The 27249-nt window shown below is 62.4% G+C and overlaps 1 protein-coding gene across 2 annotated transcripts; it reads left to right on the top strand.

The window, feature by feature from the left end:
• The first annotated feature begins 2658 nt into the window (after window positions 1-2658).
• Window positions 2659-25413, top strand: SEMA3F (semaphorin 3F). 2 transcript variants are annotated; one of them, XM_054281009.1, is made up of 19 exons: window positions 2659-2681; window positions 5538-5700; window positions 14308-14468; window positions 14617-14679; window positions 15099-15218; window positions 16829-16909; window positions 18909-19002; window positions 19319-19438; window positions 20464-20603; window positions 20692-20806; window positions 20981-21050; window positions 21157-21301; window positions 21415-21637; window positions 22453-22541; window positions 22880-22921; window positions 23076-23233; window positions 23316-23383; window positions 23775-23908; window positions 24125-25413. In XM_054281009.1, exons 2-19 carry the CDS (start codon window positions 5589-5591, stop codon window positions 24536-24538), a joined length of 2349 nt encoding a protein of 782 aa, XP_054136984.1. In that variant the 5' UTR covers window positions 2659-2681; window positions 5538-5588; the 3' UTR covers window positions 24539-25413. The 2 variants fall into 2 exon arrangements, with proteins under 2 accessions (XP_054136984.1, XP_054136983.1); XM_054281008.1 differs by lacking the exon at window positions 16829-16909.
• The last annotated feature ends 1836 nt before the right edge of the window (window positions 25414-27249 follow it).

The following is a 27249-nucleotide window of genomic DNA, read 5'->3' as shown; positions in this document are numbered from 1 at the left end:
CAGGGATAGGGTAGGTAGTGGGTAGGTAGTGACTATCCACCCCAGGCCTGGCAGGGCTGAGGAGGCAAAAAGCAGGCTTGCAGGAGCTGGAAAATGCAGGCAGTCACCCTCAACCATGGCATGGATGTGGCCACATCAGCACTTCCCAGCCCTGGTGCTGGGGGAAGAGCTCATGGAGTGGGGAAGGGTCCAAGGGTCAGTGCACGAACAGAGGATGCAGCGACCCACCCCTCAGAGAGGCTTGGAAGTGTAAAGAAGCTGGGGGCCAATTAACCTCACTGGCTAATTAGGACAGGAAGCCACAGGCTTAAACTGCAGCAGGGGAGAAGGAAGTTACAGGAAGGCTGATTTATAACTATGGGGACTTGGGAGAGTTAATGGCTCAGTTCTGGGTTAATGATACACAGGGAGGTCCAGGACCCTTTCCGTGCCAGCAAGCCATGGATCATGGGGATGGAGGGGATGGTGGGGACCCAGCTGCTCCTTTGTGGGTCTCCAGGACACCCACACCTATTTTGGGGGCCAGGTCTCGGGAGGTGGGCGCTCTCTGGCATCACACCAAGGCAGCCTGGGGGAGCACCCGCAGCCCCCCAGCATCAGGCAGGGAGTGCAGGGGCGCTGAGAGCCTCTGGCTGTGGCTGCCCCACTTTAATTCGCTGCCAAATGTGTGTCACCACCCCCAGAACTGAAACTGGAGGCTGCACCGGAGCCCTGGAGTGCCTGGGGGGGGGGCCAGGTGATCTGCCACCACCACAGCCCGGTGTGTGAGGTGCCAGCACAGAGGACAAGGTGCCCCAAAGCATCATCCAGCTCACCAGCTGCCAGCAGAGAAAGTGAGACTGGAAATTCAGGACAGCCTTTGTGTTTGGACCAGATCACGAGAGACTGGGGCTCCGAGGGGAAAATAAAACCTCCCCTTAGAAATTCTTTTATCCCAGGGAGCTCCCGCGTATCGTGTTTCGGGCCATTTATTTGTGCTGCTGACTGGGGCCGCTGCTGCTGCCCTCCCGCACACAGAGTGGCTGGTGATGAGAATCTGGTGACAAACTCCTCATTTTTCAGAGGAAGACGGAGCAGATGTGCGAGGGTGAAGGACGGCGCCAGCTTATTTCTGCGGAGCCATCCCTGGGAAAAGAAGAGGCAGCAGGGGGCAGATCACGGCGGGGCTGGGAGCAGACACTCTGTGCCCCTTCCTCAGGCAGCAGCAGTTCCTGGGTGACAAGGTGACCCTGCCGGGGTGGGAACCCTGCCCTGGAAATTTCCCCTCTTCCTGTGGGGTACCCAGGGGGATGGAGGGGCGCTGGGACAGGGCAGGGGTCTGTGCTCAGGGGAGGAGTTTTTCCAGCAGCAATGCCTGCTTGTGGGTGGCTGCTGCTCTCCATTCCCTGGTCTTTGTGCTGGAATGCCTTGGCTCTCCCTGCCCTGCTCCTATCCAAGAAGCCTTGGCTCAGAGGAAATGAGGGGTCTTAGATCAGGGCACCTTCTGCTCCAGCACGCGTCGTTGTAGTTTTTCAGCATCCTTAACGCCTCATTACCCCATCTGGGAGCAGGTAAGCAGAAGGAGAGGCTGCAAACCTCTGCATGGATCCTCTTAGGCCAAGGGGGAAGGTCCTGTTGGGATTGGGGGGCATGGGGCCAAGCCCTGTGGTGCTTGCAGGGGGCTGTACCCACATTTGGGTGAGGAGGCCCTGGCAGAGGCTGCCAGCTTGGCAGAAACAGAACAGGGGAACTGAGACACATGCCTGGCACTTGGGGGACTCCAAGGTGTCCCCTTCAGGCAGGAAGGACCAGAGCGGAGCTACAGAGCTCAGCTGCACAGCACCTGCCCGTCGTTGCCTTGGCTGTGCAGGGGGACGGTGCTGGGCAGGGATCACCAGTGCCAGCCCCGGAGGGAACGGTGCCAGGAAGGGATACCCGGGAGCCAGCAGGTCCTGGATGCCAGGCACAGGTACCGAGCAGGGATCCCCAGGTGTCAGCAGCCCCAGGGCGGCGGGATGCTGTGCAACCAGAGCGGGCAGGGGTCACCCTCCTGCCCCGGGCTGAGAGCTGGGGTCACCCGTGGGGGTACCCGGGCTGGGGGCGGCAGAACAGGCAAGGTGGGGCTGGGGACGGCGCCCCACTCCCGGCGTTTGGAGATGCCGTGTCTGGGAGTCGGTTTTGGTTTCTCAGCGGAGCCGGAGCTCTCACAAAGCCGCCGACTCGCCGGGGCTCGGCTCCCCGCAGACCCCGCCGCCCCGGGCCGCCCCCCGCCGCGGCAGACAAAGGAGGGACGGCACGTATTTATCCGCCTCCTTCCCGGGACCGGCGGGAGGCTGCTGGGCTGCGGAGGTGCGGCGAGGCACCGGCGGGCGGGCAGGGCGCGGCGGGGCAGCGCCGGCACCCCGCAACAAAGGGCCGGAGCGGGAGGTGAGCGGCGGGGGCGGCGCCGGGGCTCGAACCTGCGGCCCGGGGCGGTGGGAGGGGCCGGGGGAGGGCCGTGCGAGGGACGCCCCCCGCGGCGGGCCCGGAGCGGGGCCCAGTGGGGGCCGGCCCCGCCCGGTGCCCGCCCCGCCCCGCCCGGCGCTCACGGGCCGGGGCCGCGGCGGCAGTGCGGCCGAGCGATGGCGGGGGGCCGCGGGACCCCGGCGCGGCGCTGAGCCCCGCGCCCTCCCAGCGCCCCGCCGCCCCGGGACCCCGCGGAGGTAAGAGCGGCGGCGGAGCGATGCCCGGCGCGGGGGGCGCCCCGGGAAAACTTTCCGCCGCTCGGAACTCGCGCGTGTGGGTCCCCCCCGCCGCGAGTTGCCGGCGGAGCGGGCAGGTGGGGCTCGGGCTGCTGCCGCCGGTGCGGTGCCGGGACCCCGTCCCCGAGCCGCCGGCGGCGCCGGGCGCGCTGGGGACCCCCGCTCCCCGCCTCGCAGCGGGGTCGTACCGAGGTGGGGGCACCCTGCCGGTGCCCCTGCTCCGGGAGCCGCGGCTGGGCCGGCGCGCCCCGGTGCCGCTCGGGGCGGGGGGACTGGCGCAGGGGACGGGGTCTGGCGGGGAGCTGCCGGGGCACGGGGCTTGCGGCAGGGCTCGGCGGCGAGCGGGTACCCGGGGAGGGGTGCCGGGGCAGACGCACACGCCGGAGAACGGCCGGCAGCCGGAGCAGGCTGGCGGAGCCCGCCGCGGTTGGACGGCGAACCCCGGCAGGAGCCGGGCGCGCTGGGGCTGCGCGGAGGGCGCCCGGGCGGGGGGCGCAGGGGACAGCCGGCGCTCCCTGGGGACAGGCCAGGCGTGCCAGAGCGCAAAGTTGTGCAAAGTTATTTCCCGTGTGCGCGGGGCCGCGCTGGGCAGTTAGCGTTATTGTATTATGTTATGTTATTTTTTTTCCCCCTATTTTTCCCCCCTTCCCACTGATGGCACCGCGCGCCGTGGCCGGAGGTGGGCCAGGCTCCCCTCCCACTGCCTCTCCTGCCTCTATTGCTTTTCCCTCCTGAAATGTTTCCTGCTCTCTCCCGAGGCCGCGGGGAGCGGGCGTGCAGGCAGCCCTACCCCTGGGTCCCCCCGGGCTTCTCCCGAGGCATCCCCTGAGCCCTCTTTGGGGCTTCGATCCCAAAATGAGTCCCCGTTCCAGACGAGAAAACCTTTCCCTAATTGCTGGGGCTCGGCGGCGCGGGGCTGACCAGCCCGGGGAAGGGGGGATAAAGCCGAGTGGGATTTTGATCTTCCTGCGGCAGCACAAGCAATGGCCAAACTTTAATTGCTAAAAAACTCCTCCAAGCCCAGACAGCCCGGGGGCTGGAGGGCAGGAATGCGGCTGCTCTCCCCTGGAGTTCTCCGTTTCCCCCGAGTGCAGATGACCCTGGAAATGGACATTTCCTGGCCAAGGTGCACTCCAGCGGCCCGTTTCCCTTTTTTGCTTCCTTGGAATTTGCCTTTCCCAGCCGGGTCTGCGTGCCCCCCACTCGCCGCCGGCCCTTTCCCCTCTCCTCGCCCTGCGCTCGCTGCGCTCCCCTCCTCTCCCTCTTTTCCTTTGTTTGCCATCTCGCTCCCTGTCTCTGACGCGTACGCCGCTCCATCCAAATGCAATAGTAGGATTTGCCAGAATTATTTCCTAAAGCTGCCGGGGAGAGGGGGGAGGTTTGGATGGAGGGGGGTTATTTAACTGCAACCAACTGGAGTTTTGGCTGGTGGAGGAATTGGGGGTGCAGGCTGTCCCGGCCTGGCGCTGATGGGAAGGGCAGAGCCTGGGAATGGGTGGGAGAAGGCAGCCTGAAAAGGGACCGAATACCAGTACAATGGAGCAGAGCTGGGTGTGCTCAGGGACAGAGGAGCAAATTGAAATATTTACTGACCCCAAAGGCAAGAAGGAGAAAAAAAAATACACAGCCCCAGGGAGCAGCAGTGCCACCGCACTCGGGGTCCTGCCCTGCTGCTGGTGACAGTGCTGGTGCCCTTGCCCTGCTCGGGGCTGGGGCTGGCAGTGTGGGTGCTGTGCACTGCAGGAGAGGCCAGCCAGACCACCCGGGTGGGGTGCAGGATTGCTCCCCTTGCGGCTCAGCATCTCTCTCCGGGGTGCCCCAAAGGGTTCCCACCATCCATCCAGCTCTTTGGGTGTGCCTGTCCCCTGTGGGGCTGTGTGGAGGCAGCTGGCAGAGCCCTGCAGGGCATGGCTTCACTGGGGTGTCACGGTGGGGACCCCTGTTCCCACAGAGCTGTCCCCCTTCTCCCGGGCTGGCTGGATGCTCCCCACATGCCTGAGTGCTGTGGCACAGTGCATCCCACCCCGGCGTGCAGCTCCCTGGGGACACCGGAGCTTCCCACCGCCCAAATCCTGCCTGAGGTGCCCTGGACTCCCCCAGGAGGGTGCTGCCTCGGGAGAGGGGCCTGACCGGGGGACGGTGCGTCCAGGAGGGGCCGTGGGGCACGTGGGGGGCACCGTGCCCGTGCCCCGTGCCGGGGTGCGTGTGTGGCTTGCTGGAGGCAGCTTGGCGGGCTCCGCTCAGTGCCGGAGCCCCAGGGAGTCCAGCTGCCTGGCACACAGGCAGGGCTTTTTTTTTTTTCCCTCTTCTTTTTCTTCCTCTTTTATTTATGAAAAAAAATCCTTTTTTTTTTTTTTTTTTTGTACGTTCTTGGAATAATGAAGTCCAGATTTCCTTCATGTTGGAAAGATTTGATCCCAGCTCTGCTTGCTGTGGCTTTGCTGGGGGCTGGGAGGAGAGGTGGGGAGCCAGGGGCTGGCAGTGGGACCCCTTTGGGTGCTGGGGCAGGGAGAGCCAGCCCAGTGGGGGGCTGGGGATGCTGCAGCTGAGGGGGGGAGTGAGGAGGGATGGAGGGATGCTCCTCACCTGGCCAGCTGGGCTGGAGGAGGGTGCTGCAACAGCTCTCGCCGTGCTGGCCTCGCCCTGCTGCTCACCAGGGAGGTGAGGCTGTGGCCCCCCGGTTTGTGCAGTCTGCAGAGCGGGGTTCAGCACCCAGAGGATGCTGTGGGTGATGGAGAGCGGGATGAGGGGCTTGTACCCCTCAGGGGTGGTGGGTGCAGTGCACTGACCTCCCTCCCACGTGTGCCCCCTTGGCAGGCTCGGCTCCCCAGGCTGCCCTCGCTGTGGGCGCCCCAGCACGTGCCCACCATGCCCGTGGTCGGAGTCCTGCTCTGGGCCACCCTGCTGACTCTGGGCTGGCGGGCTGCCCACCCCAAGGACCACGGCCTCGCTACCCCCAGGGTGCAGCTCTCCTTCAAAGGTAAGAGTCTGGTTGTTGGACTGGGGGGCTGGGTGGGACCCCAAGGTGGAGGAAACCACGGGCACCCCAGTACAAGCTCCTCCTCATCCTCTTCCTCCTCGTTTGGGGGGCACCAGTGATCTGCACCGTCACAATCTCCTCGGGGATCCATATTCAGGTGTGGCTGCGCTCCCAATCTGCACCAGCACTTGGTGCAGTCTCGGGGTGCTGGTAGCCTGCCTAGTGCCCCCAGTGTGCTCCCTGTTGTGGGTGGGTGGCTCCCTCCATCTGGCCGGGCTGGGTGCTGAGGTGCAGCAGCCCCCCCGGCAGCACCCCGGTTCCAGACAGCAGCTTGACGCCGCCCCGACCCCCCCAGCTGGTATTAACGCCTGGGAGCTGGCAGGGAGCCGGGAGAGGCAGCAGGGGAGGGTGCTGGGTGGGGGGAAGGGGCTTAACCCTTTCATTCCGGGGCTGCTTAGCCCACCCAGCCACTCCAGGAGCTGTGGGGGGACCCCTGGGTCAGCTCTGGGGTGCACATTGGCTGAAGGGTTTGTGTTGAGCTCCTGTTTGGAGGTTGCTGAGCAGGGCAGGCTGAGGCTGATGAGGCAGGTCCCAGGGCTGCAAACCTGGAGGAGTGGAACAGGAATTGTTCCTGCTGCGGGTTTGCCTGCTTGGATGTGTGTCAGGAGGTGACAGACACGAGGAGTCTCATGTCTGCCTCGCCTTGGGGTCTGTGGGAGAGCTGGGGCTGTGCTGCCTATGCCCTTCCTTTGCTGTCCTGCTGTGCCTTTGCCCTCTGGTCACCCACTGAAGTGTGAGCCCGGGGATGTGGTGGCAGAGCTGGTGGTGAGCACAGCAGAGCCAGGCAGGAGGGGCCGGGGGGCTGACAGCAAATGCAGTGAAGCAGCAATAGCCATGGGTGTTACAGGCTGGTCTTGACAGAAAAAATGGCTGGTATGAAGAGTCTGGGGACAAGTCCAGGCTGGAAAGCAATGAGCAAGTTCCTCCCCAGAGGCAGGCGCCACTTTCCTCTCCAAACAGCGTTTTTGGAGGGTTTGGGGGCTGCTGGGGCACTTTAGCTGCTGTACAGATGCTTCTCCACCTTGGCTTAAAACACCTCTTCCTCACAGCTGTGGAGAGGGGAGGCTCCAGCAGTCCCAGCTGGACCTGGTGCCCACTGCCGTGGTGTGCTCCAGGAGTGAGATTAATTCTGGATAGGCATGGTTAAGCTTGCTGTGCCACAAGTTAGGGGCTGGTTTGGGGTTGGTTTTTTTCAGCCCCAGCTGGCTGGAGCAATGGTTCCTGGCTGTGCTCAGGATCTGCAGTCCTTCTCCCTCCTGCCTGAGGTGTGGCAGGGCTCCCCCTGCTCTCACTGCCTAGAGGGGGCATTTGTGGTGGGAGAAGGGCTGATTTGCACTGGCACATGGAGAAGAAATGCCAGTGGTGTGCTGGATCCAAGCACATTGGGGTTGGGAAGGGGTGCTCCTCGCCTCCTTCCTGCCTGTACTCTGACAAGGGTGGCAGTGGTGGAGGATTCTCCCAGGGTTTTCCTCGAGGGCCAGCTGGGAGCCACACACCAAACTGCTGGTGAGCAGCTTCCTGAGTTGACCATCCATGTGCAGCCTCCCTGAAGCCCGAGAGCCGTGAGATGTGGGGTGACAGTGGCACTTGGTGGATGGTCCAGCCCCGTCTCTTGCCTGTAGAGGCAGGGATTGCTACCCAAATGCCCCAAACCTCCCAGTGCAGCTGCAGACAGTGGGGTGGGGTGGGGTGTGATGGGTCAGGGCTGGGGACATTGCTGTGATGAGCTGGGCTGGGCTCTGCTGTCAGGGATGGCTGTGCTGCCACAGGGCACAAGGGGGCCGTTTCTGCACCCACAGCTTCTGGTTGGGGTTGGGTCTCCAGCACAGCATCCCTCTGGCTAAAGCATCCCAGTGCAGGGTGGGATCGGGTGGCCTTGTGGCCAGGCTGCTGGGGAAGGAGGGGCCGTGTCCCCAGGGGTGTCCCCGGCGCCGTGGCCGGGTGGCTGTGCTGCCTGGAGCGCTGCCAGCCGCGGGAGCGTCTCTGGGTTTGTTTGCCTTCGCTGTTATCGCGCGCCAGGGGTTTGTCGCAGCTCCCCGGGGCCTGCGTCATCCTCCACGGAGCCCCGGCGTCTGAGAGCAGGGAAAAAATACAGCTGTGAAGTGCTGGAGTGATAGGAAAGGGGTGGGAGCTGGGCTGCAGTGCCCTGTGCAGGGTGATGGCCGGGCAGGGTCAGTCCTCCCCCCGTGGTCTCTTTACGTCTGTCCTCCTCTCAAGGCTTTCCTGTCCGTGTGTCGGCGGGAGGAAGGTGACCAGCATGGAAAGAACAGTGCTGGGAGCGGCTCCGGCACAGCTCCCTTTTGCCAACAGCTCTTCCCAGATCCCAGCCCAGTGCTGGCCAGAAATAGGGTGGATATTTTTAATCATCTCCGTGCTAACAATCCACTCGCTCCCCACACTGCCGTGCACATCCTGCGCTCCCCTCTGCTCCGGGCCTTCCTCCGGGCCGGGGGCTCGGGCACCAGAGAGGCTGGCCCGTTCCCCACGGGCGTGCAGGAGGTGATGGTGATGATGGTGATTCATCCCTCCGTGTCCTGCTCCGTGTCCAGCGTAGGAACAGCGTGCGGGAAGGAAGGGTGGGCTCCGGCCCCGCATCAGGGCGGGAAGCCCTCGAGGTCAGGGCTCTCCGTGGGGCTTCCAAACGGGAGCTGCTCCTGCAGCGAGGGGAGCAGCCCTGCTGGCACCTCTCGGAAAAGCTGTGGCTGCACTCCAGCCGGGGGCAGCCCCGGCGGGGAGGGCCGGGGTGAGAGGCAGGGCAGTTCCTGCAGGGGAAAAAAATTACTTTAAAAAGAATGAATTGAGCGTGGAGTCTCCTCTGGGCTGCACTGCCAGCCCCCTGCCTGGCCTCGCTCCTGCCTGCCTCGTGCCTCAGTTTCCCCTCCCACCCCACTGGCATCTCTGCTGGTGGCCAGGAGATACCGGCACGCTTGATCCGGGCCGGGGGGTGGCAGATGGCTGGAGAGGAGCCCGGGCAGGGCACCATGTCCTGGGGGCCACCCGGGCGCCCTCCTAAGCTGCTGCAGCTGTGGGCACTGCTTGGTGACAGCAGGATGGGATAAACAGGGGGTGCGAGCCGGGCCAAGGGCTTAGGGACAGCCAGTGCTGGGAATGTGCTGGGAACACTGGCCCTGTTGGTCCCCACCCTGCCGTGGGTGCCCCGTGCTGCTCCTCAGACCCCGTAAAGGTCAGGGGGATGCCGCAGCCCCCTTTGGCGTGCCCGAAGGGGCGGGGCCATGGGGCTGAACCCTGTGACCCCTAAGAGGATTTCCCCGGCTGGGACAGTGGGGGGCTGCGGCAGAGCCCCTCCACCCGCTGGGACCGGCTGCTGCTGGGGCTGAGCTCCCTGGCTCCGGCTGCGAGGCTCCATAAGCTCCTTAAACCCTCCCTCCCCCAAAAACCCTGCGCTATTTCAGCCCCCCCAAGCCTGTATCTAATAAGCCAGTTATCCCTCAAATTAACAATGCTCCTTATGGAACAGCACGGCCCTTCCCGGGGTCCTGGCAGGGGTGCTGGGGCACAGAGCAGAGGGCCTGGAGCAGCCGCAGTTCCCACCCGGCACCGTGCCCTCCCCTCGGGGGCTGTGGAAAGAAATCGTGTCCAAACATTAAACAAAAGAGCCCAAAGAGCAGTGGCTTGGGGCACCTCCGCTCAGCACTTTGCTTTTGGGGTGATTGAGGTATTTTTTTCTGAAGCCGGGCTCTTTCCTGAAGGGAATTTCGTGCTGCTGGAGCATCCCCCGACCCGGCCAGGAGCCCGGTCTCCGCTGCTCAGGGATGCTCGGTGGGGATGGTTCCCCTCGCAGCGCTGCTCCTTGGGGCACAGGCACACACCAGCGCTTGGGGCAGGCTGGCCCGGGGATGAATCAGCGGTTTCCGCTGAAAAAATGTGGGTTTTCTTTTTTTTTTTTTTTTTAATTGTTTTTTGGCTTGCGCCCAAGCGGGAGGGCTGCGATGGCTGCGGGAGCACCCGGCCGGCACCTCTTTCATCCCCGGGATCTGAGCCGGGCAGCGGCTGCAGCACCTGTCCGTCTGTCTGTCTGTCCTGTGCCGCGGGTGCCGGCACGGGGCGGTGCTCCAGGGGGCTGGAGATGGCCGGGGCTGGAAGGCAGCAAGCGGGAACAGGAGTTATTTCATCTCCCGAGCCCCTGCAAGGCAGCTTCGGTTTCCTCCCACCTGTGAATCGGTTAAATGGGAAAAGAGCTTGGCTGGGGGCCACGGAAACTCTCTTATTACATGTAATTAGCTTAATTACATCATAAATAACCCATCAAGGGGTAGCGGAGTGACGCTCAAACAAATAAGCAATTCTGCTTTCATCGGACGACCCACCCAGCTCTTTGATCAGCCCCAATAACAACAAATGCTTTAACCACGAGAGGGGACACATCCAGGCCCCCATCCCTCTCCTGGCATCGCTCCCCATCCTGCCCCTCTGACGCATACCCAAAAAGCTGCATCTCAAATTCCGAGCAGGGAAAAAAATTAGTAGGGAACATAATCAAAATTTGGGGCACGCTTTTAAATTTGTGGGATGAAACGCTGCAGGATGGAGATGGGATTTATCCCTGCTGTGCCAGGCTCCCTTGGGATCAGTGCTGGGCTTCTCCATCGGCATTTAAAGTGAATTCATTCTTCCCCGTGCAAAGAAAGGGCTCCCGAAAGGCGCTGGCTGCGCCAGCCGGGGTGGGGGGGGCGGGAGTGCGGTTATTGAATATAAACACGCCGTGTAATTTACATGCTAATTATGTTGAATGCGCTACAAGCCCATAATTAGAATCTAATTAGGTGAGAGCGCCTGTAATTGGTTTTGGGGAATGCAGTGATGGTGCACCTGGGGAGGTGACCCGCGCGGGTCGTAATGGCATTAACTCTTCATGCGGGTGCCCTGGTGATGTTCGGGGGAGCCGGGAGGGTTTAGGGGACCGGGCTGGGGTGAGGAGTCCCACGGGGTGCGCGGTTTATCGAGAACCCCCAAAATCTCCCCTTTCCCTTTGGAGATCAGCGCCGCTCTCCGTGCCAGTGGGCGATGAATGGGGACCACTCACCCCTGCGCGATGGGGGCCAGCGGTGACGGCCAGCGATGGTGGACAGCTGCCGGAGCCGGGAATGCAGCCCGAAACTGGCATTGCAGGGGGAATTTGGCTTTGCAGAGCCTGCAGCGGGGCGGCGGTGCCGCGGGCAAGGCAGAGCATCGCGCCCCGCTGCCAGCCTGGGGCTCCTGGCCGCCGGCATCGCTCCAGGGCGCGGGGTAATTGCAGCTCAGAGCCCGAGGACACGGAGCGATGGAGGCAGCAGAGTCCCGGGGGGCGCCTCGGTGGGGGCTCCGCGGAATGCTGCGAGGGGACGGTCCCCACGGAGGCCACCCTGGCTGTGATGCCGAGCGGCTCCTGGCTCCGGTGCTCGGCAATTAAAATAGGATTAGGCTCCCGGCCAGCCGGGGAAGCTGTGCCGGTGCTGGGGTTGGCGATGGCGAAGCAGGAGGGAATTTGCTCGTTGGGGCGCATCGGTGGGAGCGGGCTTCTGCAGCCCCTGCCCCTCGGCATCCCCAGGGACACCCCATGGCCGCGGGGGCAGCTCTGGGGGCACAGGGACACTGGGGATCAGGCAGGGCGGTGGCGGTTTGGGAGGTCAGAGGTGGTGGCAGGGTCCTGGCCGCCCCACCATTGTGTGTGGAGAGGGCGTCACGGGGCAGCGGGTCCGGCCCCGCCCTGCCTCGGGAGCGCCCCTCTGATCGCTGGGCCGTGGGGGCTGAATGGAGACACCGGCGGGGGCCAGGGCGCTTTGTGCTGCCGGCCCTGTCCCCTGGCAGGCCCTGGAGACGCCCATCCGAATGGATGTGGGGTGTTTGGGGCTGTCACTGACATGGAACCCTCCACCACCCAGTGTCCCGGCGCTCCAGGATCCCGGGGCTGTTGGTGCTGGTGTTCCCAGGCTTGGCAGGGATCACAGCTGAGGGGCTGTCCTGGCATGGGGGCTCCTGCCCAGTTTAATTGCCATCCCTGTCTCTGCCTGCAGTTCCTTCTTTGGCAGCTGGGGACGGAGCTCTTCTGCTCTGCCTGTGTCACTCACTGCCAGAGCCAGCCTGCCTTTCCTGATCCCGAGCTCTGTGACACCAGCATCACACTGAGGGAGGCACCAGAACACACCCAGAGCGTGGGGCACACACCTGTACCCACACACACAGTGTGGGGCACACACCTGTACACACACACACAGTGTGGGGCACACACCTGTACACACACACACAGAGTGTGGGGCACACATCTGTACACACACACAGAGTGTGGGGCACACACCTGCACACACACACACAGAGTGTGGGGCACACACCTGCACACACACACACACACACACAGAGTGTGGGGCACACACCTGCACACACACACACAGAGTGTGGGGCACACACCTGCACACACACACACACACACACAGAGTGTGGGGCACACACCTGTACACACACACACAGAGTGTGGGGCACACACCTGCACACACACACACACACACACAGAGTGTGGGGCACACACCTGCACACACACACACACACACACACAGAGTGTGGGGCACACACCTGCACACACACACACACACAGAGTGTGGGGCACACACCTGCACACACCTGCACACACACAGTGTACGGCCCAGTGTGGCAGCCTCAGGACACAGGACAGGCAGGGAGCAGCCCCAGAGTGCCGTGGCACAGTCAGGGACCAGCACAGCACAGGCTGGGGACACCATGGGTGGCATGTGAGCCAGCAGCAGGGAGCATCTGGAGCCCAGATGGGGCAGGCAGGAGGAGGAGCCTGCCGTGGGTGGGTGGGTGGGTGAGCTGGCCCCCCATCCTTGGCACTGTTCCACTGCAGCACCTCTGCCGTGGCTCCCCCGCCTGCAGCCCAAATTCCAGCCCTTGCTCATGCCCACCATGCTCATCCCTCCCTGCAGCCCTGGCAGACAGGCAGGCCCCGAGCCCCCAGGCCAGGAGGGGTTCCTGTCACAGCTGTGACACCGTTCCCACAGCCAGCCCCCATGGTTCCCATTCCATGTGTGTGTGCTCTGGCCTCGCTGCCGCAGCTGAGCACATCCAGATCTGCGCAGGGGTGGCACTGGGAACAATTAACCGCTGCCAGCCGTGGGACAGAGGGGCTGCCCTGCATGGGAGGGACCCTGGGAGCACCTGTGGGACTTTCCAGTCCCTTGTGCAGCCGGGATGTCAGGGGGTGTGCAGGCACTTGGCCTCGTGCTGGCAATGGAAGCTGCCTGCTGGAGCCCTGCCCGGTGCTGCCTGGAAGCCAGGGTGATGCTTCCTGACACTGACCTGCAGAACCCTGCTCTGCTCCTCCCCTGGAAGGGTCCCCAGAGCTGCTCCTGGTGCCTCCTGGGACACTCTCCACACGGTGAGGGTGCTCATTGGATCAGTGCATCATGGATGTAGCACCCGATGGCTGTTGGTGGCATCCAAAGAGGATGACAACGCCAAAGAGTATGGCATCAGGGGCAGATGGCATCCCATGAGGGTGACATCCAATGGCTGAGGATGGCATCTGATTGTTGCTTGTGGCATCCAAAGAGGGTGACACCTTTTAAAAGTGTGGTGTCTCCAAAGTGGTTGGCTTCAAAGACTGATGGCATCACGTGGAGGTGGCATCCAATGGCTGTTGATGGCATCCTAAGAGAGCAGCGCCTCCAAAAGGAAGCATATGGGCAAGATGACGTCCCATGGGGATGGCATCTGATGGCTTGGAGTGGTATCCAAAGGGGTGACATCCAGGGCAGATGTCATCCCATGGAGGTGGCATCTGATATCTGGGGGTGGTATCCAAAGGGGGTGACACCTCCAAGGGGAGTGACTCCTCCAAAGAGTGGCATCTCCAAAGGGGTGGCCTCTAGGACAGATTGTATCCTGTTGGGGCAGGGTGCTCTGTCTTACTCGTGCCCTGGCCCTGCCACGTGGTTCTTGGCACTGGCCCACATCATCTGCAGCACTTCTGCCTTCCATCTGGCTGCCTCGTTGCACTTGTGAATATTCATGACCCTCATTATCCTCTTTCACTCCTTGCTCCCACACTTAGACTAAAAATAACTTTCCGGGGGGGATGGGGTGTGCGGGGCGGGGGGAGGCTCATCACCTCCCCTGGAGCTGGTTCCCTGGGGTCCCAGCTCTCCATCCTAGGATCCAGAGGCTTGGCTGGAACATGGGGTCATGGTGCAGGAGGAGGATGACACTGGAAACTTTGGGAGCTATGGTCTCTGGGCTGAGGTGGCAGAGAGCTCTGGTCTCCTGCCCCATCTCAATGGCAACCTCCACTCCCTGGTGTGGGGTGCTGGATCTCCTGAACCCGGGTTCTGCTGGCCACTCTTGGTTGTCCCAGTTGGCCATGAGCATCTCTGTCCCCATTGTCCCTTGTCCCACACAGAGGTGGCAGTATCATGGCGCTCATGGGGTGGAAAGCGGGCACCTCCTCTCACGGGCTGTCCTCCAGCTGGGCCCAGCTTGGACTCGGGGGTGACGCTGGGGTCCCTGGGGTACTGACACCTTCCCTTTCCCCTGTAGAGCTGAAGGCCACGGGCACAGCACACTTCTTCAACTTCCTCCTCAACTCCAGCGACTACCGCATCCTGCTGAAGGATGAGGACCACGACCGCATGTACGTGGGCAGCAAGGACTACGTGCTGTCGCTGGACCTGCACGACATCAACCGCGAGCCCCTCATCGTAAGGGCAGGGCAGGGCAAGCAGGTGGAAGGGGGTAAAGGGGCATTCTGGGGACCTTTTGGATGCCAGGGCAGGAGCTTGATGGGCATAACTGGTGCTGGTGGGGCCAGGTGGGAGTCCTGGTCTCCCTGGGTTGGTGTTTCCACAGATCCATTGGCCCGCGTCCCAGCAGAGGATCGAGGAGTGCATCCTGTCAGGCAAGAACAGCAATGTGAGTAACCACCATGAACCCCCTTCTGGTAGGGGTGGGGCTGGTGCCTGGCACTGGAGTGGGATTTGTGTCCCTGTATCCTACTCTGGAAAAGCCCCCCCTAGCGTGTACAGCTGTGTTGAGATGGGGTGGTGCTCCAGGGTGTTGCAGTTTCCTGTCACCCATTTTGTTCCAGCCAGGCAGGTCCTGAGGAGCTTTCTGGGCAAGTAGGAGGCCAAGCTCCCCATGCTGCTTCCTCCTACCAGCCAGGGCTGGGCTCTCTGGCTTGCCAACTTGTGAACCATGCCATCCCCTGATCCATGCTGTCCCATGCCACATGCCATCCAATGACCTGTTCCATCCCGTGCCCACACCAGCACCGCCCCACAGCAATCCACAGCCCCCATGCTTGGGTTGATGTGTTCTCCTCTGCTTCCCAGGGGGAGTGCGGCAACTTCATCCGCCTGATCCAGCCCTGGAACCGGACACACCTCTACGTGTGCGGCACCGGCGCCTACAACCCCATCTGTGCCTTCGTCAACCGCGGGCGCAAAGCCCAGGTGAGGGGCGGGAGGGATGGGCTGCTGAGCTGTGTCTGCCAAGGGGGTGCTGGGCTGCTGTGTGCCACAGGGGTGCTGAGCTAGTGGCTGGCACGGGGGTGCTGAGCTGTGTCTGGCACGGGGATGCTGAGCTGCTGTGTGCCACAGGGGTGCTGGGCTGCTGTGTGCCACAGGGATGCTGAGCTGCTGTGTGCCACAGGGGTGCTGGGCTGCTGTGTGCCACAGGGATGCTGAGCTGCTGGCTGGCACGGGGGTGCTGGGCTGCTGTGTGCCACAGGGATGCTGAGCTGCTGTGTGCCACAGGGGTGCTGGGCTGCTGTGTGCCACAGGGGTGCTGGGCTGCTGTGTGCCACAGGGGTGCTGGCACAGCCACCAGGAGGCTGCAGTGGGGTGGATGCTTGGCTCACCTCTGCTGGCTGCTGGGGAGGTGAAGGTTGTGGGCAAGGGCAGTCTGGGCGTGACCATGGCTAACAGTGTTGTGCTGCTGAGAGGGGCCAAGCCATCTCCACAGACCAAGGACTTCTCTTCACGCTGGAACTTGGCTGTACTCTGTGGCAGCTCGCACACAACGTGCCCACCCACCCTGCTGGCTGCAGCCACTGCTGGATCTCCACTGGGACAAGGGACGTGTCAAGCCAGCTTCCCACTTGGAAGGCTGCCAGGCTCCTGAGCCCCTCACCGTAGATTCCAAGGATGCCAGCACTGGTGCTGCACAGGGAGAGCCGTGCAGGGATTGTGCCAGCTCGTGTGGCCATGTCAGGAACATCCCTGGATGGGTGTCACCCAGCACCAAGGAGCACAGCGTGCAGTGAGAGGGTGGCATCAGAGCTGCATGCCAACAGGCAGGAGGTGTGGCAGACAGAGGAGCATTTTCAGGACAGCCTTGGGAGGGAGCCAGTCTCTGCAAGTGGCAGCACAAGAATCCCAGGGGTCCCAAGCCCTGTGAGGTGTCTGTCCTCTCTGCGCTGGAGTGACAGGACCCAGGCTGTGTCTTCTCCTGAGGCTGGAGTGGGAGTCACCACTGATGGAGGATCACGGCGCTGGATGTGAAAGAAGGGTGTCTGCCTCAGAGCCCCCAAACCTGGCATGGGCACTGAGAGAGGGGGATGCTGCTCGACATCCCAAATTGGGATTGGATTGGGTCTGAACTGGGGAGTGGCAGCATATGAGGAGGACCTGGGGTGTCAGTGCAGTGGAGGACAGCACTAGTTGGCCGGCAGGGTCAGTGGCAGTGTGGAAGTGTTCAGTGACCCCATGGTGCTCATTTTGATGCTGAGGCGTTGCTCATCAACACAGGAGGAACAAAGTGGCAGATGCCATTTTTGAGACCCCAGGTGTGAGCCCAGCCTGGCTGGCTGTGGGCAACCATCTCTCCACTCTCTCCTACCCCATGCTAAGGGCACCCCAGTTCTGTGGGAGAGAGCAGGATCCATCCTGGAGAAGCTCCTGCTGGAGGCCAGCAGGCCTGGAACATGAAGGAGCCCAGGGAGACAGCAGTGCTGCTGCTCAGTGGGCATCCATCACCCATCTCCTGGGGTCCCCTGCTCCCCCCTGCCCTGGGGGTCCTTCCCCTGCTGGTGCTAACTCTCTGCCCTGCTCCTTTTCCCCAGGGGTTCCCGCCGAGCCAGCCGGGAGGCCGGGGAAGCAGCTCCACCGACAGCCCCCTCAGCCCGAGACCAGCACAGAGCAAGGTGGGAACGGGTCTGGGAGCCCGCCTGGCACAGGGGCGCCACGCCAGAGCCGCGGGCTCCTCCTCCCACTGGCATGCTTGGACCCTGGGCATGGCCGGGCACTGCCCCCTTCCCTCCCAGCGCAGCATCTCCGGCCCCGGCCTGGCGGCGGCTCTCCTCCTCCCACTAACTCCTTCCTCCCTGCCCGTGTAGGATCCCCCCATCCTAGGGGGGACACTGTCAGGGATGGTGGCTCTCCACCCACCGCTGCCTTTGCCTACTCCAGGCTTGCTGTGTCCCCTGGAAGTGGGACTGTGTGTCAGCAGAGCCACGGGGCTTGGAATGATTCGGGGAGGATGCCCCAGTAATGTGCAGAACGTGTTGGGGTAGGACCTACAGAGACTTTACTGAGCAGCTGCTTCACCTTGCCCCAAGAGGGGCTTGTCATCCTGGCAGTCAAGTGCACTCAGGGAGGTGACAGCATCCCCAGCTCCTGGGGGCACCCCAGTGTGCAGCCCACCCTGACAGTGTCACCCCCAGCCTCTCCCCTCCGGACTAACACGGGCAGTGCATGGGCTGGGGAGCATGGGGGACATGGGCACCCTGGTGCAGCCTGGGGCTCCCCCAGCTCCTCGGGTGGGTGGGGGAAAAGGGTGATGCTTGGCAGTGAGCATCTCCCAGACTGTGGGCAGCTCCTGCTGCCAATTCCCCATGCCAGCTGGGAAAAGGCCGTGTCCATTTTAGCCCCCTCAGGTCACCCCTGCTGGGCCTGTCATGGTCACCCCTGTGTCCCAGCGGGAGCTCCCTGGGGCTGCCAGCACGTGCTTCCTGGCAGCTCTGGTGCATTTCCAGGTGTGTTAGCTGATCAGCAGTGCCAGCACCACAATGGCTCCTGTGTTGCCTGACCAGGAGTGTGAGATGGTGCAGCCAGTGCCAGGGCTGTGCTGGGGAGAGAGAGGTCCATATGAGGTGATTGCCCACTTCAGGAGCAGGGCCAGCGTTGGGCAGAGGTGTTTGTGATGGTGACGGTGGCACAGACTGCACAGTGCAGTGATGGGGATGGTGAAACATGGCTGCGTCCATCTCTGGGCCTGGATGCTCCTGGGCCAGGAGCAGCTGGTGTGAGCTGCCCACGGTGAGATGCCCACGGTGAGATCCCAGCCCCTCACCCTCTCTTGTTCTTCCCAGAGCCTAGGCTCCACCAGGACCCTGCTGGCCTCTCAGTGGAGGGTGGCTGTCACTGTGTCTGTCACCCATGTGCCAAAGCCAGGGCACAGGGCCAATGGGCATCTGCCCAATTTGGTTGCTTAAGGTCCCTCCATGCCCAGGCTCCCCATGGGTGCTCCGGCTGCTGCTTTGTCTCAGCTGAAGGTGGTCCTTCTGCCAGGGTGAGGAGGGACCTGGCTGGGCCAGCCTGGCAGAGGATTTTGGAAGTGCCTCCAGAGGCAGCGTGGGTCTCACTCCTGGCTGGGAATGTGTGATGGTGCCAGGGATGGCCACGGGAAGGCAGAAGCGACGGTAGGGAGGCATCCCATGGAGCAGGCACAGCATCTCACCATGTGAAGAAAAGCACTGGAAAATGGCCCCTGGCAAGAGAAGTGCAGTGGGTGCAGCAGCCAGGCTGTGCTGAGCTGTGCTGCAGGGCAGGCCCTGCCTGCTGAAGCTGCTGGGGCTGTGTGACCTTGCTGGGCAAGCGACAGTGTGCAGCACAGCCAGCTGGAGTGAAGAGGCTGTCAGAGGGGGATGTTTTCCCCGACCTGGAGGATGGATGCCCCACTTCAGCCTGATGGCTCAGCCAAGTCTCCAAGTGGTGGAAGGCATGGAGAAGAAGCCAGCATCTTTGGAGGAGTCGCTCACAGGAGCTTCAGCTTCTCAGGAGACTTGCAGACCCCTTCCACGTCTGTCCTTACTGCTGTGCCCCATCCTGGAGGAGGCTGCCTCTCCTGGGGGGCTTTGGGAGCTGTCACATGAGTGGAGGGGTGAAAGTCTAACCAGCTGCTCTGTTTGCTTCCTTCTCCAGGATTATATCTTCTACCTGGAGCCAGACAAGCTGGAGTCGGGCAAGGGGAAGTGTTCCTACGACCCCAAAGTAGACACTGTCTCTGCATTAATAAGTGAGTTCTGTGGCTCCCTGGAGCCAGTGCTTCCTGCTCTGGGCAGAAGGAATATGTAGGATGGAACAGCTACTCCCACCAGGAGCAGGGTTCCTGCTCTGCCACCCCTGCCTGCCTCAGCTGGCCAAGCACCTAGGCCAGCAGAGGAGGGGATTGTGGTTACAGACCAGTGCCAACCTCCAGAACTCTCTGGGATGGTCACAGGCAGTGGCTCTTGGTTGCCTGGTGGCTACTGGCCAGGTGTGGGGCTGGCAGTTGAAGAAGGTGGGTGGATGGGATGAGGTGGGCATTCCTGGCTGACCTCTGCCCTCTGCAGATGAGGAGCTTTATGCTGGTGTGTACATCGACTTCATGGGCACGGACGCGGCCATCTTCCGCACCATGGGCAAGCAGACAGCCATGAGGACAGACCAGTACAACTCCCGCTGGCTCAACGGTGAGTGCAGGGGACACGGGCCAGGTGCCCTGGGGACATCATGGCTCCAGGCCTAGAGGTGGGACCTGACATGTGGGACTGCCTCCTTCTCCAGAACGGAGACAGCAGCCAGGATGGATGTATGGATGGATGATGGATGAATTGATCATGGATGGATGGATGGATGGATGGATGGGTAGATTGATGATAGATAGATGAATTGATGATGGATAGATAGATGATGGATGAATTGTACATGGATAGGTGGATTGATGATGGATAGATGAATTGATGGATGGATGGATGAATTAATCATGGATGGGTGGATTGATGATGGATAGATGAATTGATGGACAGATGGATGGATGATGGATGCATTGATCATGGATGGATGGATGGGGGGGCACACAGAAGCAGGGATAGCTGTGTGGGGCAGTGACAGACATGCCTGGAGCTGTGCTGGGTGGAGGGAGCAGACTGGTGAGAGGTGGGGCTGGCCCTGTCAGTGTCAGTGCATGGGTTTGTGCAGCGCTGAGATGTCACCCGTGTCGCCTGCAGTCGGTGACCCCGAACGTTCATCTGCCCCCCTCGGAGCACCCCTGCCTGCGGGACAGCAGCTGAGTAAACACAGCAGAGCAGATGGGATGATCCTGCCGGGCTGGGGAGCCAGCAGGGTGGTAACCTGAAGAGGGGGAGCTGTCAGCACAGGCTGGACACGGGCTGATGGATGGCAGGGAGAAGCTTCCTGAGAAGCTTCCATGCTGTGTGGTTCCTTCCTGGGGAAGACTGGTTCCCACCACCTTGCTCGTAGAGCTGATGTATCTCTTCAACCTGTGGACCTCAGGAATGCTCCCAGGGGCCCCAGAGATGCTTCAAGCCTCTCCTGGTGTGTTAGAGATCACAAGAGACACTCAGAGATGTAGCTCTCACTCTGTGACAGCGTGAGAGATGTGATGCTTCAGCAGAGGGGGGCTCAGCATCCTGCTATGACATGGAGCAACAGTGCCACTGGGCTGATGGTGCCATGCTGTGCTGTGCCATTCCAGACCCAGCCTTTGTCCGTGCCCAGCTCATCCCTGACAGCAGCGAGAGGAATGATGACAAGCTCTACTTCTTCTTCCGAGAGAAGTCGGCTGATGCCCCGCTGAGTCCTGGGGTCTATTCCCGCATCGGGCGCATCTGCCTGGTAGGTGTAGCGGAGGAGAGGCAGGAAGCAGGCCTGGAGGTGGGCAGGGGGACAGGCAGGGCTCAGCACAGGGGTCTCACTGTTGCAGAATGACGACGGGGGCCACTGCTGCCTTGTGAACAAGTGGAGCACCTTCCTGAAGGCCCGGCTGGTCTGCTCTGTGCCGGGACCCGATGGAATTGAAACGCACTTCGACGAGCTCCGTGAGTGTGCCAGGAAAGGGATGGGAGCCTTCAGGCTTGGGGGCACCCTGGGCAGAGCTGAGGACACCCCTGCTGCCCCTTGCCTCTTGCTCTTCCATGGGTAACTGCTCTGCCTGTACCCTGGTGTCCCTGCCTACCTTCCCTATGGTGACGCCTCCGTCTTTCTGTCCCAAGAGGACGTCTTCATCCAGCAGACTCAGGACACCAAGAACCCTGTTATCTACGCTGTGTTCTCTGCTTCGGGGTGAGTGCTGACCCTCCTGGCACAGGGCAGGAGAGGAGGGGGTCTCAGCTGGGCGTCTGTCCTGGCAATGCCATGACAAAGGGTGGCAGCAGGTCCTTGCCCCCAGGTCGGTCTTCAAAGGCTCTGCTGTGTGTGTCTACTCGATGGCTGACATCCGCATGGTCTTCAACGGGCCCTTTGCCCACAAGGAGGGACCCAACTACCAGTGGATGCCCTACACAGGAAAGATGCCCTACCCCCGCCCAGGCACTGTAAGTACCCCTGGGCACCACGGGTAGGGAGTCAGTGCCTGCCAGGCAGCCGGCACCCTCAGACCTGTGCTCGGGCACCAGCTCACCAAGCCCTGGTGATGTCTGTGCCACAGTGCCCTGGGGGGACCTTCACCCCGTCCATGAAGTCGACCAAGGACTACCCCGACGAGGTGATCAACTTCATGCGCGCGCACCCGCTGATGTTCCACGCCGTGTACCCCACGCACCGCCGGCCGCTGGTGCTGCGCACCAACGTCAACTACCGCTTCACCACCGTGGCCGTGGACCAGGTGGACGCGGCAGACGGGCGCTATGAGGTGCTTTTCCTGGGCACAGGTACCCACGCCGCGCACCGCGGGAACGCAGCATGCTCCACCGCGGCCCGGAGGGCACGGGCACCGCCAGGGCTGGCCAGAGCACGGTGCCCTCCACCGCTAGGGCGGGGTGCGGGGCTGAGAATGCCCCCCTGAGAGCCCTGCCCCTCCTCCAGGCTACAGACTGTTCTTTCCCTGGCCCGATGCCATCCCACAGACCCTGCTGTCCTGCCTGGTCCTTCCCTTAGCCCAGCTCCTATCCCTGAAGCCAGTGATCCAGCATGATCTTCCCATCCTTGGGATCCTGCCGTGCAGCCTGATCCTCCCCCTGTCCTGGTGCCTGTTCCAGGGGCCTCATCATCCAGCCTTATCCTTTTCTGACCTTAGCACCCACCCATTCCTGTTGCCCATGCTAAGCCTGTCATCATCCAGCCTTGCGCCTTTCCTGCCCAGCTGCCCATTCCAGAGGCGCTGACATCCAGCCCTGTCCTTCCCAGATCTCAATGCCCATCCTAGGGGCACTACCATCCAGGCCAGTGCTTCCCCTGCATCCCAGAGCACCCATGATCCATCCTGGTCCTTCTCTTGCCCTGGTGCATGTCTGCATGCTGCTCTGGGCACTCTCTGGCATTCTGGTGGCACTCTCTAGACACAGCTGGTTACCTGAGCTGGCACACGCCACCCCAGACATAGCTAGCTGCCACAGCAGGGGAGAGATGGGGATGGGCCTGGGGGATCCTTCCTTTCCACAGGCCCAGCAGGGATGCCCTTCACAGACAGGGAGGGCATGGGTGCCCAGGGTAGCACTGAACACCTGGACACTGTGGTGTCTTGCAGATCGGGGCACCGTGCAGAAGGTCATTGTGCTCCCCCGGGATGACATGGAGACAGAGGAGCTCATGCTGGAGGAGATTGAAGTGTTCAAGGTAAGGGCTAGCATGTCCTTCACCCTCTGCTGAGTGTTTGTGACCCGGCCAACCAATCCCTTGGGACAGCAGCCAGCCCCTTGAGTTACCAGTCATTCCCTGGGACAGTAGAGAGCCCCTTGGGACATCAGCCAGTCCCTTGGGACACTAGCTATCTCTTGGCCATCTCTGGAGGGACTCCGTGCTTTGGTCCTCCTGCTTGCTGCCCACTCACATCTCCCCCTGCCTGCTCTGCCTGCTCCAGCTGCCTGTGGGGGGTCTGGAGTGCCCACCCCAGGTCTGTTAGCATCAGTCCAAGCAGTTATCCCTCCATCTCCTTCATTCCTGCTCTCATCCAGGTGCCAGCCCCCATCAAGACGATGACCATCTCCTCCAAGAGGGTGAGTCCTAGCAGAGGCTGGGTGGGTAGATCCCGTCCCTGTCCCTGCGGTGGCATTGCCCAGCATCACCACAGCACCTGAGCAGGGTGTTTGCAGGGCCCTGATGCAGTGGGGATGAGGCAGTATCTCAGCCTGTCCTCCTTGTTCCCCACAGCAACAGCTGTATGTGTCCTCGGCCGTAGGCGTGACGCACCTGGCGCTGCACCGCTGTGACGTGTACGGGGAGGCCTGTGCCGACTGCTGCCTGGCGCGGGACCCCTACTGCGCCTGGGACGGCAGCGCCTGCACCCGCTACTCCGCCTCCTCCAAGAGGTACAGCGTGGCCAGGGAGGGCAGGGAGGGCAGGGGAGCACCCCAGGCACAGGCTGCCCCTCTCAGCTCCCGCTTCCCGCAGGCGCAGCCGGCGGCAGGACGTGCGGCACGGCAACCCCATCCGGCAGTGCCGCGGCTACAACTCCAACGGTGAGCGGGGCTGGGGCAAGGCCTGGGGCATCTGGGAGGGGAGGCTGAGGGCACAGGGCTGCCTGGGGACACAGGGATTCCTTGGCGGGGAGATGGTTTTGTGGGTGGATGTAGGGGAAGATACATGGATGAATGGGTGGGTGGTGGATGAGTGGGTAGTTGTAGGGGGGAAGATGAGCACTGATGAGTGGAAACATTGGGAATGAGAGCAAGCACAGATGAATGGGTTGGTTCATGGATAGGTGATTGGGATGGATGGATGGATGGATGGATGGATGGATGGAGGGGATGGAGGAGATGGATGGACGGACACCCACCCTTGGAGACAGAGGGGGCAAGGCAGAAGTGCAGTGGGGTGGGGGTGACCTGGCTGCCTGTGGCCCCCCTGCAGCCAACAAGAACATGGTGGAGGCCGTGCAGTACGGGGTGGAGGGCAGCACAGCCTTCCTGGAGTGCCAGCCCCGCTCGCCCCAGGCCAGCATCAAGTGGCTGCTGCAGAAGGACAACAGCGACCGGCGGAAGGAGGTAGGGCAGGGCGGGGCGGTGCTGGGGCGTGGGGTGCCGGGTGCCAGCGCTGAGCTGTGCCCCCATCTGTGCGGGGATGCCAGCGCTGAGCCATGCCCCCTGTGCTGTGCCCCCATCTGCGCGGGGGTGCCAGCGCTGAGCCATGCCCCCTGTGCTGTGCCCCCATCTGCGCGGGGGTGCCAGCGCTGAGCCATGCCCCCTGTGCTGTGCCCCCAGGTGCGCGTGGAGGGCCGGGTGCTGCGCACGGAGCAGGGCCTGCTGCTGCGTGCCCTGCAGCTCAGCGACAGCGGCCTCTACTCCTGCACCGCCACCGAGAACAACTTCAAGCACACGGTGACCAGGGTGCAGCTCCGCGTCCTCAGCAGCCGCGCCGTGCACACCGTGCTGGTCCAGGCAGAGAGCCCGGCCCCCGGCCTGCCCGGCGCCCCCACTCCCCGCTACCAGGACCTGCTGCAGCTCCTCAGCCAGCCCGAAATGGGACTGCTGGACCAGTACTGCCAGGGCTACTGGAGGCACACGGCCGCCAGCCCCCCGCAGCCGCTGGCCGGCCTCAAAGCCAAGGAGCAGCAGGAGCAGAAGAAGCCTCGGAACCGCCGGAATCACCAGCCAGAGACCTATGGGCATACATGAAACCATCATCAGGGACTTTGCTAGCACAGTGGTCTATTTTTCCCCCCTTTTAATATTAAAAATATCTATAAATAAATATATATATATATATATATACACATCCACGCACGCACACACACGCAGACACACACGCTCTCCCCTCCCACGGGAGGTGGTATTTATTTGTAGGCTGTACATAGGCACTGGGGTGGTGCTGCCCCCACCTCCCAGCTCCAGGGAGGAGCAGGGGCCCCTGAGGTGGCTGCAGCCACCATCGCTGTCTTTCCCCCTGCCAAGGACCCCCAGATCCTGCTGCGCAGGGACCATGGGTCACCACAGCCCCTCTCCCACGCAGCTGGGACACCGTGCTGGGGGATGGATGTCCCTGTGTGGGAGGGGACGATGCCCTGGGGAGGGCAGGGAGGAGGCAGTGCCAGACAAGGGCTGCCCACTGCAAGCTGGGCATGACCATCATAGTTTTGTGCCTCAGTTTCCCCACAGGGTTATGGAGGAGCAAGTGCTTTCTGTGGGGAAGCTGTAGACCACCAGCAAGCTGAGGAGGAGGGGCAAGGGTACAGGGCTCTGTCCCCTCCCTGGGGGCTTGACAGGGGTGAGATGGGACCTGAAGGTGGGACCAAGGTGTCCAGGCAATAGTGGGAGCTTGGCCCCAGGGTCGTTGGATGCAGAAGGGAAGGAGAAGGGCCCACGCTGGTGTAAAACCTTGAGCAGCTGCTGGAGCTTGGTGACAGCGGCACCCAGAGGGGTTTGGGGCACCCAGCCCATCAACCTCACTCTTTGGGCACCCCGGTGGGTGTGGAGGGCTGTAAATAGCTGTACATGGGAACACAGGGGTGACCAGGGCTGAGTAAGTGCCCGTGCTGCCAGGGGTACCCCCAAATAAACGCTGGCATTGGGGCAGACGCGGGCGCCTGGTGTGCTCTGTAGGGGAGGGGCCTGGCCCCACCACGACACCCCCTGAGCCCTGCCAGGGCTGCCCCTGGGGGCTGTGGGTCACCATGCTGGGGCAGCACAGGGGCTGTGGGCAGGTGCCGCTGGTGGGTGGCACTGCTGTGTGTTGGGGTACGCTGGGCTGGGCTGGTGGCACCACTGGGTGTTGCTGAAGGCACTGGGAGCACTCAGGGTCACTGGTGGGGGCACAGAGAAGTGCTGGGGGCCCTGAGGAAAGTTCTGGAGCACCAGGATATGGTACTGGGAGCTGGTATTGGCGGCATGGAGCAGAGGAGAAACAGCAGAGGGCACTGAGGGTGGTAGTGGGAGTTACTGAGAGTACCTTGATTGATACAGGGGTGGCACCAAGCTCCTCTGAGTAGTTACCGCAGACACTGGGGGCAGTTCTGAAGGTCTTGGGCTGTATCAGAGGTAGCACTGGCCACACTGGAGGTTGGTACTGGGAGGACTGGGAGAAGTACTGAGGCATTAGGGTTTGGTAGTAGGAGCTGGTGGCACTGTGCAGTACTGGAAACAGTGGTGGGGAAGTGGTGATGGTTCTCTAGGGTGGCTGGGGATTGTAGTGGACAGTACTGGGCTGTGGCAGGGTACTCTGTTCAGTACTGGGGCAATGGTGCTGTGCTCCTCTGGCCAGTCCTGAGAGGGAGGCACTGGTGCTGTACTGGGAGCTGCACTGGGCTGTACTGGGAGCCCTGGGCTGTACTGGGAGCTGCACTGGGCTGTACTGGGAGCCCTGGGCTGTACTGGGAGCTGCGCTGGGCTGTACTGGGAGCTGCACTGGGCTGTACTGGGAGCCCTGGGCTGTACTGGGAGCTGCACTGGGCTGTACTGGGAGATGCGCTGGGCTGTACTGGGAGCTGCACTGGGCTGTACTGGGAGCCCTGGGCTGTACTGGGAGATGCGCTGGGCTGTACTGGGAGCGCTGGGCTGTACTGGGAGCTGCACTGGGCTGTACTGGGAGCGCTGGGCTGTACTGGGAGCCCTGGGCTGTACTGGGAGCTGCGCTGGGCGCTCGCGCCCTCTGGCGGCCGAGCGGGGCACTGCAGGAGAGCCGCCGTGCGGGGATGGGGAGCGCTGGGAACAAAAGGGGGATACAGGGGGGAACTGGGCTGTACTGGGGCCACTGGGGCAGCCCTGGCAAGGCCTGGAGTCACCGGAGGTAGGGGAACACTAGGGAGTTACTGCGGTGTTCCTTGGCATACTCAGTTTTGCTGCGGTGGCCACATGGTGGTGGCAATGGGGGGCACTGGGGACGTAAGAGGGGGGCACTGGGAAGGCACACTGAGGGACTCAGAGACATTGTGGGGGCTCACTGAGGTTGGGATGGTAACACAGAGGCGGCACTGAAGTGTCCCTGGGCCTTGGACAGGGTTTTTTTTGGACTGGGGCAGGAGTAGCATGGTCCCCACACAGGAACTGGAATTGCCTCGAAACACTGGGATTTCTTCCATAGTCACTTGGGAATGTTACTGGAGAGGCTTTGGGAACCCTGTGGAGGGTATGCAGGTATCCCTGAGGACATGGTGCAGGTGTTGCTGGAGGCCCTGGGGACGCTGTGCAGGTGACACTGAGCTGGCCTGGTGGCACTGGGAGTGCACTGGTGGCACTGGGAGTGGCTGCGCAGGCACACTAAGTGCACCCAGAGGGCATGGAGACATTAGTGGAGGTTCTGGAAGGGTCCCTGGGGACACAGGGTGTGCTGACTGAGGCTGACATTCTGTCACAGTGGGGAGTGCCCATGAGGACACTGGCATGGCTTACCG

The sequence above is a fragment of the Melozone crissalis genome, unplaced genomic scaffold (assembly GCF_028551555.1).
Source record: "Melozone crissalis strain CALT ecotype California unplaced genomic scaffold, PUWL_Pcris_2 ptg000029l_1, whole genome shotgun sequence".
Lineage (NCBI taxonomy): Eukaryota > Metazoa > Chordata > Aves > Passeriformes > Passerellidae > Melozone > Melozone crissalis.
The sequence above is the reverse complement of the archived record's forward strand: the minus strand, read 5'-3'. Positions and strand labels throughout refer to the sequence as shown.

What these genes read in the sequence shown, in the direction of transcription:
- SEMA3F (XM_054281009.1), top strand. Translation starts at nt 5,589, where the DNA reads ATGCCCGTGGTCGGAGTCCTGCTCTGGGCCACCCTGCTGACTCTGGGC. An exon ending in AGGAGATTGAAGTGTTCAAG is followed by an intron (nt 22,542 to 22,879) that starts GTAAGGGCTAGC and finishes GCTCTCATCCAG; the next exon opens with GTGCCAGCCCCCATCAAGAC. An exon ending in TGACCATCTCCTCCAAGAGG is followed by an intron (nt 22,922 to 23,075) that starts GTGAGTCCTAGC and finishes TGTTCCCCACAG; the next exon opens with CAACAGCTGTATGTGTCCTC.